Here is a 14,002-nt window from a genome sequence, read left to right as displayed (position 1 = left end):
AAAATGATAAAATAACCCTACAATTAACAAAAAATGTTATGTACAATATTTTTGATAAACTTTTCAAAATGAAAAAATAGCCCTATAATTAAAAAAAAAGTTATGAGCAATATTTTTGGTAAAGTCTTTTTTAGAAAAAATTTTATAAAAAAAAAAATTATAATAAAGTATCGAAAAAAGTCTTTAAAATGCCTTTTAATATTTAGTATTGCAAATTCTAACTTCCAGTGCAATGTCTGTCTGTTTTCTCTATTTTTTCTAACTCGACTACTTCTGACTTTTTACTTATTTTACTGACTCTTACTTATTTTGTTTTTCCTGAAATTCACTTACTCTTGGTCTGTCAAAGCAAGTTGTGATGCTCTTTAATGAGATGAAATTGTCTTCATGGGTCTCTGTATGAGACTTTTATATGGTAAGTAGCCGGAAGGGAATAAAATACCTAAAATGTTAAGGTAATAATACTGTAATGAGTTTTTATGATCAGAAATTTTTATGTTCAATAAAACTGGTTTGTTGTTGGTGTCATTCAACTGGATTGTTGCTAGTATCATCTACATTCAAAAGTTATCTGCAGTTAAGCAAGCTACTTTGACAACAAGCATACTGTAAATTAATTATGAATATTAGAAAATGTAATATATTTATGACTTTTCAATGTTTCATTACTGATAAACAATACCATAAAAAATACCAAAAAAAACCATAGCATCATAGCATGAACATTTAAAAGTTGTTTAATATCAAAGTAAATGTTATATTTAATACAAATTACACACAACATACAATACATAATTTACACAATAACTAATTTATACAATACATAATTTATGCAATACATAGTTTTAATTATTTTATAACTTTTTTAATAGCGGAATTTAACAAATATTTCTCCAGCAATGTCGCCTTTAACTCTAAAAAGTTCTCAGAATTCATTAAGCTCCAATCATTCAAATTCATCAACAAGTTCTTTATCAGGTGGCTCAACAGATCACTTTTATCCAATAGGTATTTTGTTTTATAACTATCGAAATCCTAATATAACACTATCATCATATGCTATAATATAGTAGTTGTTGTATGGTGAATGATCTTGGTGTTGTATTCTTTTCTTCTGTTATTTAATGTAACTATTGTAAATCAACTTAAAAATTTTATTTCCTTATCTTTAAGATTTTTTAAACTTTGAGTTTATTGTTTAATGATTATTTAGAAGATGAAGAAGGATATGTTCACATAGGAAAGATTCAATTTAATCCCAAACACCTTCTTGGAAGAGGTTGTGAAGGAACTGTTGTCTACAGGTTTCAATTGATTCTCAATGATTTTATTGCTATTAGCTTTGAGCTTACTCTGCCTTTATTTAGGGTTGGGGAATAGGTTGATTACATTTTAGGATTTTTTAAAGTTTAAACAGTTTTTTCAGCTTTGTTTTTTTTTAAGATTTTCATCATTTAATTCTCTTAAGTATTGTGGAGTTTCTAGCATTCCCCCTCCTCCAATATTTCGGTGTTATTCAATACTTTTAACTCCAAAATGTTCAAATTTTTCAAACTTTCAATCAAAATGAAAAAATTATTCATTTCTAATAACATTAAGTTACTTAAAAATATTAAAAAAAAAAATAAATATTTATATTTAAAAACCTTTATACTAAAATTTAAAAACATATTGAAACATATTATTTATTGAATGGATATGACATTTTTGCAATATCATTTAATAATATCATACTGTAACATAACTCTGTAATATTGTTTAATAATATTATATATATACTGTAATGTAAAATTAAAATTTAAAAGTAATTAAAGCTTTCAAAGTCAACTTAAAAGTGTTAATTTATATTTGATTATAAGTATTATATTTATATATTATAAGTGTATTTATATTTGATACTTTTTTGGTTATATGTAGAGGAAAATTTGATGAACGAGATGTTGCAGTTAAAAGAATTCTTCCAGATTGCTTCAGTTTTGCTGATCGTGAGGTAAATTCTTAAAAGTATAGTGTATATCTGCCCTCCGAATTAGGGTCAACATTGCAGCATTCTGCTAACCTTAAAGTGTTTGAGGTCAGCAAAAAATTCCCAACCTCGTCTTTTTATTTTATGACAAATCTTTGTGTCAAATTTTTTTTTGCCAACCTAATGCCGATCTCTAATAGTTTAAGGTCAGCAATTTTTTTTCCACCTCATTTTTCCTAATTTGAGGGCTGAGGGTTTGGCATGGGGCAGCAATCTTTTTTTTCATTATTCTTCATTTTTTCTTTTTTTTCTGAAAGCAACGTATGCGTATATGGGTACAACGTATTCATTTTTATCATTTTCTTGAATTTTAAGGTCTCAACACACTTAGGTACTCAACATTGTGTATTGAAATGCTGACCATATTTCTCTACATTTGTGAAGAAATCTTTAGATAATTCATTTGATAACGCAATTTACATAATTTTTTTATTTGATAATTTACACACTGGTTTCACTTTCATATCGCGTCTTCATTAGTTTATATAAAGCTATTCTTATTCTTGTATTTCGTTACTGTACTCCATGTTTCTGGGTAACGTTCCTTCATAAATGTCAAGTTTATTCCAAGCACTTTAAACATATATATTTTGATCTCTTTGTTACACTATGAACTAAGTTCATGCCTACAATTTTATTCGATAATCTTTTGCCTTCAACATTTTTTACCTGGGTGTTTTTGACTGACTTTTCAAGTGGAATCAACATTGTTTCTTTAGTTTGGTTATCAATATCGCTGCTGAAAAAAGAGAGACTTAAAAGGTCTTCAGTTTAATACCATAAATGTCATGCAATGATATTTATGACAGATTTAGCCATTTCTTTGTAAAATATTTTGAAATCATTTAATTTCTTAATTAGTGTCAGGTCATTGTGAGAAGCATATTAAGAGATTGGAGCCTGAAACCAATGTTCCATGCAAATCAAATTTGAAAAAATCAAAAACTGTTGAAGATTCTTCTCATTGTTTCTTTAATGAAATTTTTCATTGAAGCATTGTTTTCATTGAAATTTCAAAGAAAACATTGGTTTCATTGAAATTTTGAAAAATATGATTTTTTATAGAGTACAGTGCTTTCATCATCCGTGGTGCTCGGTGCCCCATCATCCATGGTGCTTGGTGCGCCATCATCCATGGTGCTTGGTGTGCCATCATCCATGGTGCTTGGTGCATAGCACCAGGAGTTTGAAAAGTAATCCTGCTTTGAGCTTGTTGAGTTTTTTTCTAAAACAAGTATTGACAGTTGCAAAAATTCTTTGTACTCATAAAAATATTTGTTCCTTGCAGCATATTTACAGAAAAATTTACTGCTGATGGTACAAGCAAAACATACACTCTAAGAACTGCATCAGTTAAGACCCATGATTCAGAATTAAGTTTACTCCAGTTATCATGAAGTCGTGGAAACAACTAAACCTCTAAGATACTCTAAAACAAATTTTGTAAACATGAAAAAATCACTTCATGAACATGGTGTTGACAGGCTGTGTATGACAAAAACATTTCAATTAATATTTCCAGCAAGGTACAAGCACCTGGATAAATATCTGTGTTGCTTGAAGTAGTATCAAAACAGAGTGCCACAATTTTGTCATATGAAATGTTCCAATCTTTTAAAGCTTGTTCTGTTGTGTAACTCATTTGTTCACTAGTGCCTCTGTCCAGTTTTGTTGTCAATTTTTCCTACTAGTTTTTCCACATCATATCTTGTCACTAATATGGGCATTGGATCCACTTTGTCTCTGCTGTTCAAATTGGGTAACAGTTTTCCATCCTAATATACAGAAAATGATTTGAATTCTAAAATAATTCTTTTTGCAACTTCTTTATAATTTTTAATACATACACATTGAAGAAATTCATATTATGTAGAAAAATCTTCAATATTGGCTCCTAACCCTTAACAAATTGTGAACAAAACCAAAGAGCCAGAAGGATTGGAAATTTTTAAGTGATTAAGAGCTGAGCAAAATGCTGGAGTAATCAATTGCTTTGTTTCTTTTTCTTCACTCTATTTCAGTTTTAGTTTCTTTGCTGATGATGGAATAAAGTCATCTACTTCATTATTGGTAAGAGGAGTCTGATTTTGTCAAAACTAGGTCTGTGACAATAAAACACATTCCTTCTTTGCTTCTATTTAGCTCTTTTGTTTCTATTTTGTTATTTTTTAAAAGTTAACATCGTAGATAAGTTTTTGTAAAATTTAATTAAGTTGAAACATCTGGTATAGTATGTAAACTTATCCTTATATCTTATATTATAACTTATATCTTATAATAAATTACAATATTTCTAGGGGTTATATATACCCTTGTTATTCAAGTAATATAAAAAAACCGTCAAAAACAACAAACATATAATAAAAAAAATAAAGATTGAAGAAGAGTCACTCATGCAGAACCCTGATCAAAGGAGTGACACCAAATAATTATATTTATAATATTAATTTAAAAATAATAATAATAATAGCAATAATAACTTTATTCATTAATAGAGCATTTTTAAATCACCAAAAAACCGTCAACAATTAATAACTCAAAAAAACAAGCCTCAACTTCCCAACAACTCTTACCCAGGAGTCTACAAACTGGACTGTTCGTGTGGAAAGCTCTATGTAGGTGAAACAAAACTCAAGATTTCAACTCGCATTTGCCAACATCAAAAACATACTTTTGAGGGAAAATGGAAAAATTCGGCCGTAGCGGGGCATTCCAGACATTGCCATGGTGCCTTTGGCTGGAATAAAAACAACACTGTTAAAGTAGAAGAAGACTATTTTAAGAGAAAAGTGAGAGAGTTCTTGGAAATACAGTTTCACCAGTGTTTTCCAAATGAAGGCGGTTTGAATGAAGACGACAGTGATTACGTCACATCGTCGTTTTGGAAACTTTATTTTTTTTATTTAAGACGCAAGAACACATTACATTGAAGTTTTATTTGTTTGTTTTTTTAACGGTTTTTTTATATTACTTGAATAACGAGGGTATATATAACCCCTAGAAATATTGTAATTTATTATAAGAAATTTATAAGGATAAGTTTACATACTATACCAGATGTTTCAACTTACTTAAATTTTGTTATTTGGTTTTTTTCTGTCTAAAATTTGTTGTTCTTGTTTGTATAATTCACAATCAACTGAACTTATATAGTCTATTCTTCCTTCTCTTTGTTGTATTAGAAATTTTTGCATTCTTGTCTTCTTCTATCGTGATAAATTTTAAAACATCTTCATGAGCAATATCAACCAGTTCTTTGATTTCTTGAGAAAAAGTTTCTTCATTTCTTTGATGAGTTAATGCTTTGCGGCCTTTATTCCTTTTCAGTTTTCTGTATTTCTCAACAAGTTTTTTAACATGTGTTAAAACATGATAACATTGCTTTCCCATGGTTATAAAGTTGCATCTCTTTCTCTTTTCTACGAATGCTATCGTGGTTGCTGTTCCATCAACTATAACTCATTCTCATTTAACTTACCATTAAGCTAAGTCTCATTTGTTTACTGTATCTGTCCCTGCATGATCTAAAAAACTTTTATTTGTCTAGTTTTTTTCCCCACACTTCAACCCTTTAAAACGCTCCCATCTTCATGTTTTCTTGATTCATACAACCTACAAGTCTTCTGTCAACCATTTCCTTGCTCTATAACTATATTCTTTTTTTTCAAGTAACTCCCAACTTAAAAGTGGTTGCTTGCAGCCTTGTTAGGCTTTTTTTTTTTTTAATCCGAATTTAAAAAAAAAAAGATTCGCCTCTAAAAATGTTATTTTGTGGTTTTTAAAAAAACATCAAAATATAATTTAATATAATAATAAAATATAATGTACTTCTGCAACTAATATTGGTTTAAACAGGTAGGTACTTTATAAAGTTGCTTAAAAATTGAATAAAATTGTGATTGTAGGAGACCTTCTTTTGATTTACCATAAAAATATACACATATAATGTAGTTGATAATTAAGCTTGTGTAAGTTCTTCAGTTTTTACTTTTAATAATTGTTTAACAAAAGTTGTCTACTAACTTAATGTTAGTTGACCACCAATTTCTACTACAAAACATTTTTGAAGAAATATTTTTCTTGTGCAGACCAGCATCACCCGGATCTTTTTTTCTAACATTTCTGGACATTTTAATTAAGGTCACTCTTTCTTGTATGCATTGTAGTTGCTATTTGACTTATGATGAACTCCTGAAAAAAAGATTAAGAAAAGTTCCCCATTTATTTAATGAAAAAAAGCAATTTTTTCAGTAAAATAGTATTGCATTCACAAATCCTAATTGAACATAGTTATGCAGAAGGCAACCAGCCACGAAAAACTCAAACTGAGATAAAAGCACTTTTGTCTCATTTGAAAATGGTATTTTCGCTATCAACAAATATTTTGTGATGCAATTACTGTGAATTTTTGTATGAAAGCCGCCTGTCTGGTTTTAGTAGAGCATAGAGTTGACCTTTCTCCGTTGGGTAACATCAATATCCTACTTTGGCTGAAATAATGGACTGGCTGCTTTCTGCATAACTACGTTCAATTAATAAAAACTTTTTTTTTTTCAAATAATTTTTAAGATAGAATTATACTTTTTATATAAAGGTTAAACAAAAGAAGAAAAATTAAGTATCACTTTTTACATAAACAAATAAAACAAAACAAAAAAACAAAAAAATTCTTTATTCATATATGACCATATTTGACCAACCTTTTTTTTTTTTCATAAACATTGGTTATTTTCAAAAAACATCCATCCAAGAATAAAAGAAGACCTAGTGTTCTGTTTAATATTAGACTTTTGGTTTCTGAGTCAGACAGCATGCTATCTTTTTTGTGAATCTTGCTGAATCTGAATTGCATTGTTACCTTATGGCGTCATAAAAAAACGTAAAATTAAGTTATAAAGTTTCTTATTTTTACTAAATGTTTTTACTGAATGATATATTTAAAATTTCTTATTTTTACTAAATTTGTAAATGAATTGTCCATTTACAAAATATAATTTACATTGAATTATTCAAAATTTGGTATTAAAAACCGTATAAATTAACTGTAACAATTATTAATTAGAAGTAACTTTAATCATAAACCATATAAATTTGTTTGATGATTCAAGCATTTTTCTTCACAGAGTTACAATATCAACAATGCTCAACTAGTAAACTATTAGTAATAATATTTTTTTTAAGTATAAAAAATTAGAGAATAATTTGTATTTTTTTTTAAAGATAGATTTATACTTTTTATATAAAGAAAAATGAAATAATATAATTGTTGCAAAATTAAACAAAAGAAGAAAAATAAAATACAATATACATCCAAAAATCCATTTAGAATTCAAATACAGAATACTTAACTGAAACAATATTTAAAATATTTGACAAATCTGATGAATAGAATGTGAAGGTTATTGATATTACATGATATCAATAAATTTGCAAGGCCAGTTTGTTTATGTATGTTTATTTTTTTATATAGGTGCAGCTTTTGCGCGAATCTGATGAACATCCCAATGTTATCAGATACTATTGCAGGGTAGGAAGTTTTTGTTATCTTCTTTAAATACTTTTTTTTTTTACAATAAGTTTGATTATTTGATTATTTTTGAATCAAATTTTAGCATTGATAACAATATCTTTTTTTCCTAAATAAAACTTATAAAGTTATGCAAAGTTTCGTTATGCTGTATCAATTTACACTTTGTTTACAACTCTGTTGTAAACAAAATTTGCAACGGACTAAACCAGTGAACTTGGCACTGTGTTTTGACTGTTGCCTGGGATATTTTTTCTCACCAATTATAAACATAGTCAATATTTTGGTAAATCATCTTATTATCACTCATCTTATTGGGTTTATTAAACATTACAGGTGAAAACTAATTTATCCATGTCTGGTAGACCTCAAAAAGGATTTTTTGTTTATAACTAAAATCATGCTTGGTTTGATTTAAAGTATGGACAACATCTAGTAACTTACAAACATACATCTTACATCTTAGGGACAACATCTAGTAACTTACAAACATGAAAGCCTCCAAAAATATAAAGCTTCTTGTGTGCAAAAAGATATTAAAATATCTATAAGATAAAGAATGCAACAATATGAGCCTCCAAAATCATTGCTGCACTGAATATTAAGCCTATTTATTTACACTGTACCTACATTTATTTCTATACAGTTAATATAAGAACTGCTGCTAAATCACCATTAAAAATGTTTGGTATACCCCCCAAGCAGTACTAACCGTGCATAAAGATATTCCTGATTTTATTTAAAACTGTGAATGTCAGATAAACGTCATTTTAAGTTTAAGTAGAAATAAAATAAAAAGTTACAAGAGAAAAAAAAATAGTTAGAGGACATTTAATATACTTTGTGTTTTAAATTTATATAAGTAAAGAATGTTATTCCTTTTTACTAAACAACAAATTTTACATTAGTTTTTTTGACTCTATTTTTTTTAATCTTTCACTAAATCAAGGCATAATTTAATTCATTTCTCGCGCTTAAATTTAAAAGTCAATAAAGGATACAAATTAGAAAACTAAGTTTTTAATATATATTTAATTGTGAATCTATCCAAAAATTTAAAAAAGTATATTACAAACTATATTTGTTGTTGAATAAGTTCAAATATTATAAATTTTATTACTTTAATTTTATTTCTATAGCAACTATGTTGCTTTTATGGCATGTTACTATGTTGCTTTTATAGCATATTACTATGTTGCTTTTATAGCATATTACTATGTTGCATTTATAGCATATTTCTATGTTGCTTTTATAGCATATTACTGTTGCTTTTATAGCATATTACTATGTTGCTTTCATAGCATACTACTATGTTGCTTTTATAGCATATTACTATGTTGCTTTTATAGCACATTACTATGTTGCTTTTATAGCATATTACTATGTTGCTTTAATAGCATATTACTATGTTGCTTTTATAGCATATTAATATGTTGCTTTTATAGCATATTACTATGTTGCTTTTATAGCATATTACTATGTTGCTTTTATAGCATATTAATATGTTGCTTTTATAGCATATTACTATGTTGTTTTTATAGCATATTAATATGTTGCTTTTATAGCATATTACTATGTTGTTTTTATAGCAAATTACTATGTTGCTTTTATAGCATACTACTATGTTGCTTTTATGGCATATTACTATGTTGCTTTTATAGCATACTACTATGTTGCTTTTATGGCATATTACTATGTTGTTTTTATAGCATATTATTCAGTAGAAATGTTAATATTTGTTTGATTTACAAACAATTTATTATTTTACATCGTTTTTACATTTTCTTTTATTATAGGAAGATGACAAGCTGTTTCAGTATATTGCTCTAGAATTGTGTCAGGCAACATTGCAGGAGGTTAATTTTCTTTTACAATGCTAAATTATTTTTAAAATTAATAATTACAAAGAATACGATATCAAATAATAATGGGAATAATAGCTTTTTTTGTTTAGTAATTATGATTGATGTTGTTTAATAGTTTGTTTTTATTGGTATCATTAGAATCTACAGAATGTTTTTTTATTAGTATGTACATGTATCAACATTTGAAAAAAAAGGATTGACACCATCAGATGTTTTGTTCCAAACACTCTCTGGAATTGCTCATTTACATTCATTAAATATAGGTAATGTTTATAAGGTTATAAGTATATATATATATATATATATATATATATATATATATATATATATATATATATATATATATATATATATATATATATATATATATATATATATATATAAATATATATATATATATATATATATATATATATATATATATATATATATATATATATATATATATAAATATATATATTTATATATATATATATACAGGGTGACTAGAAAAAATAGAGACAAACATTTTTAATCATTTTTTATTAAACCAACAAAAATTAAGTAAAACCACGATTAATAACAACAACATGGACCTTCCGCAATAATATACTCAGCCCGTTTCGAAGTGGTCTCGTCCCGCGGCAATACATAACCCCAAACGCGGCAATACATAACCCCCCAATGTGCGGGGAGCCTCAGTGGACCAGCTTCTGTCATTTTGCTGGTTGTGCGCCTGCTTGATGGTGAACAGCTTCTTATCCGTGAACAGGATAATATATATATATATATATATATATATATATATATATATATATATATATATATATATATATATATTAGTAGTAGAAAATCACTTAACAAAAATTTTTTCCATTTAACACTGTGTTTCATCAACAAAGATTAATCAGAAATGCATTTCTGATGAATCTTTGTTGTTGAAACACAGTGTTAAATTGAAAAAATTTTTGTTTAGTGATTTTATAATAATAATATAATTGCTCTGTTCTTTTAAGAACATTGAGCACTCTATTGTGTAGAATACTTTATAAAGTTGTTTAAATATATATATATATATATATATATATATATATATATATGTATATATATATATATATATTTATTAGGGCAGGTTGATTTTGAAATTAAGTTATTGGACTAGTAGAGATAGGTGTATTAATGCAAGTTAGAATATCACTCTGAAGGAATTTTTGTAAAATTGCTTAGTTTTTTGAGGATAGGTATTTTTTATGCATTTTAATGTATAAAAACAATAATTTAAAAAAAGTTTCAATAAAAAACGCAGGATAAAAAACATTGCTTTGAGAAAAAACATTCTACAAATTGAGCGCTCAATATTCTTAAAAAATAAAGCAATAATAAATTACTAAAAATACTTATCTAATTCTTTTCATCTGCTTTCATCTTTCACCTGCTTTTGTCATATGCTTGTCATCTTTTTTGTCTTTTGTCATCCGCTTGTCATCTTTTTTTGTCATCTGCTTTCATGCTCTTTAGCTCTCTGTTTTTTGTTTAAAAAATAAAAATAAGGTTTGTTTATAGTATTGCAGATATTTTGTATTTTGTAAGCTGATTATAAGTTATCAGATTGCTCTAGTTTATGGGTAAAATTTGCATTTGATAAATTTAAAGGATGAACCACTATTGATTGCACTAATAAAGCAAGCTATACTTTGTACATTTTAGTTCATCGTGATATCAAACCTCATAATGTTTTGATATCTTATCCAAATGCATCTGGTGTTATAAAAGCCATGATATCTGATTTTGGATTATGCAAAAAGTTAGCATTTGGGCGTCACTCATTTTCATCTCGATCAGGCATTGGTACTGATGGTTGGATTGCACCAGAGGTGCTCAGCAGAGAGGCTAATATTGTAAATTTAATTTTTTTAGTGTAAATTATTTTTTTTTTAATTGTATGTTTTTTAAATTAAATTTTTTATAGAAAGGAAGCTCTGTATTTTCTAAAATGTTTAAAATTAGTTTTATTGCATTCCATTAGACTCGAGCCTGTGATATCTTTTCATATGGTTGTGTCTTCTACTATGTCCTGTCTGGTGGTCTACATCCATTTGGTGATAACTTCTGTAGACAGTCAAATATACTTTCAGGACAATATTCATTGGAAAATCTCGGCTACTTAGAAAGTAAATATATAGAATTTTATTGCTTGATGTTAAATGTATTTTTTCAAAATCATTCAGAAACAATTTTGATTTTTAGATGAATTTGAAGCAAAAGATTTATTGAAACTGATGTTAAGTGTTGAACCTTCACAAAGGTTGCTAAATTTTAATTGCAGAAATATTAAGATTTATGTTGTCTCTGAATCTTGAATCATAAACTGTACTACTCAGAAATAATGATTATATAATTTTTTATTTGGTTTTTAAGACCATCTGCAAATTGCATCTTAAAGCATCCTTTCTTCTGGACCAAAAGTAAACAACTTTCTTTTCTACAGGTAATTAGTTCTTAATTTTTTAACTTCTTTTCACAAGATTATTTTCTTTTTCAATATCTTTTTCTTTTTCTTCAAAATTTTTTTTTAGGATGTTAGCGATCGTATAGAAAAAGAACCGGAAGGTGCAGAAATTTTAAAAAAACTTCAAGATGGATCAATTGCTGTGGTACGAGGTGATTGGAAGTTGCATATTGGTGAAGAACTTCAAGAAGGTTGTTCAAAATTTGAACTAAAATTTGATTTTCATAAAATTAAAAATATTAAAATCTTGTTGTTATATATATTTATATATGTGTATATATTTTATAACTATATATATATATATATATATGTATATATATATATATATATATATATATATATATATATATATATATATATATATATATATATATATATATATATATATATATATAAATTAGTAGAAAATCACTTAACAAAAATTTTTTTCATTTAACACTGTGTTTCATCAAGACACTCATTTTGGGCATCTGTGGACTCATTCTCAACAAGACAATCATTTTGGACATCTGTGATTTTTCCATTGTAAATTCATCAACTCATAAACCACATTAGCATGTAACCTTTTAGAACACTTATTTTTTATAAAAGTATATGGTAACACATTGTAATATACAACTACAACGTACTAAGTGTGTAATGGGATAATGAAGTTGTCCCCCCCTCCCCCTCCTTTCCTTCTATTGAAACAAAAAAATTCAAATAAAAAATTATATGAAAGTTTTTTTTAATATAATACAAAATACCATTGCAACCTTATCTCTTGCCCAACCTTATCTCTTGCCCAACCTTATCTATTTACCATAGATGATTCCATGATGTCTGTGTTCCATCACTCTATATCAAGTTTATATAAACCATACAAAAACTAATTGTGAATACTTCGACCTTTGATCTAAACATATGAGATGTAACACACGTAAAATTAAATTTCCAATTTTCCATACAAATAAATTTTAACTAGCCTTTAATATTTCAATTTCTCTAAGTGAACATAAATGAACAAACAACCAAGAAGTTTGTCTTTGAAACTTTGCAAATTTCAGAAATTTTTCTTGTATCATGTTTATATACAATATTGAATTTTTATAGTTTTATGTGAAATTGTCTAATGTTTCTGACAAAAACTTTTAATTTGCAATGGCCATGTTTCTTTCAAATTCTATAGGTGTTATGCCTATACAGAATGTGACAGAGTTCTAATTAGTAGTGAAATAGTAATGGTGTCAAGTTTTTCAGTTTTCTGAACTAGATAATAAAATCAATATAAAACTTTTCATTTTATATTTTGCCTAGCACATAAAGTGCAAATCAGTTTGATATCTTTTACATTTGAGATAATTGATAATTTAAAATCATGCTGCATAGAACATGCATCATCAGACCATCTGTTTCCAGTTTATTGAGTCGATTTTTTACTTTGTTAGAATACAAAGGTACACTTTATAAATAAAAACAAAAGTTGAAATAATTCAAGAGAAAATTTTTGTCATTATGAAAAAATTTTGTTTATTATTTATATATATATATAATACATATGTATAAATAAAAAACAAAATGTAGGGCCCAATCTTTGTGTTGTTTTGCATATTTAAGTTGTTTTTTTTTATTGCCACACTGTAATAATGGTTTTTGAATTGCAACACACCCTCTTAATCCCGATTTAAGTAGGTGCCGTTGAATAAAAGAAGAGCTGACATTTTCCCCAGTTGCTGTGTTAATGTCTTTTGCCAGCTCGGTTGATTCTTTTTTTGTATTTCTTAAAGTAGGGTTTTTAAATATTTATTGTCATCTTTTGTTACCTTAGGAGGTCTACCACTTTTCTTTCTACCTTAAAGGGAGCCAGTTTCTCTGATTTCTGTAACAGCATTCTTTGAATATCCTGTTTTGGATGTAGCTGTTATGACACATCGTTTTAATAAATAAACAAACAAATCCCTCATGTTCCTTCGTCAATTTTGTTTATTTATTCAAAATAATTTATTCTTTAAACTTTTCTTATATATTATTATACTTAAGTACGCTTTAAAAAAATTATATAGGAAAAAAGTATATATATATATTCATATATATGTTCATATATATATATATATATA

General features: G+C 26.8%; 1 protein-coding gene across 2 annotated transcripts in view; it reads left to right on the top strand.

The window, feature by feature from the left end:
- Positions 1-14,002, top strand: part of LOC100198901 (serine/threonine-protein kinase/endoribonuclease IRE1) — a 52,277-nt gene that overhangs the window by 29,251 nt on the left and 9,024 nt on the right. For both annotated transcript variants that reach the window (XR_010640286.1, XM_065804064.1), the window contains exons 12-22: positions 873-1,008; positions 1,214-1,304; positions 1,918-1,990; positions 7,497-7,553; positions 9,350-9,409; positions 9,582-9,681; positions 11,105-11,295; positions 11,424-11,568; positions 11,645-11,702; positions 11,816-11,885; positions 11,974-12,097. Coding sequence is in view for 1 of the 2 variants with exons in the window: in XM_065804064.1 (XP_065660136.1) it covers positions 873-1,008; positions 1,214-1,304; positions 1,918-1,990; positions 7,497-7,553; positions 9,350-9,409; positions 9,582-9,681; positions 11,105-11,295; positions 11,424-11,568; positions 11,645-11,702; positions 11,816-11,885; positions 11,974-12,097 (1,105 nt within the window). In the remaining variant the exon portion in view is untranslated. The remainder of the gene's footprint in view (positions 1-872; positions 1,009-1,213; positions 1,305-1,917; positions 1,991-7,496; positions 7,554-9,349; positions 9,410-9,581; positions 9,682-11,104; positions 11,296-11,423; positions 11,569-11,644; positions 11,703-11,815; positions 11,886-11,973; positions 12,098-14,002) is intronic.

The sequence above is a fragment of the Hydra vulgaris genome, chromosome 08, assembly GCF_038396675.1.
Source record: "Hydra vulgaris chromosome 08, alternate assembly HydraT2T_AEP".
In the NCBI taxonomy this organism is placed as follows: Eukaryota; Metazoa; Cnidaria; class Hydrozoa; order Anthoathecata; family Hydridae; genus Hydra; species Hydra vulgaris.
This window is presented reverse-complemented; position numbering and strand designations above follow the sequence as displayed.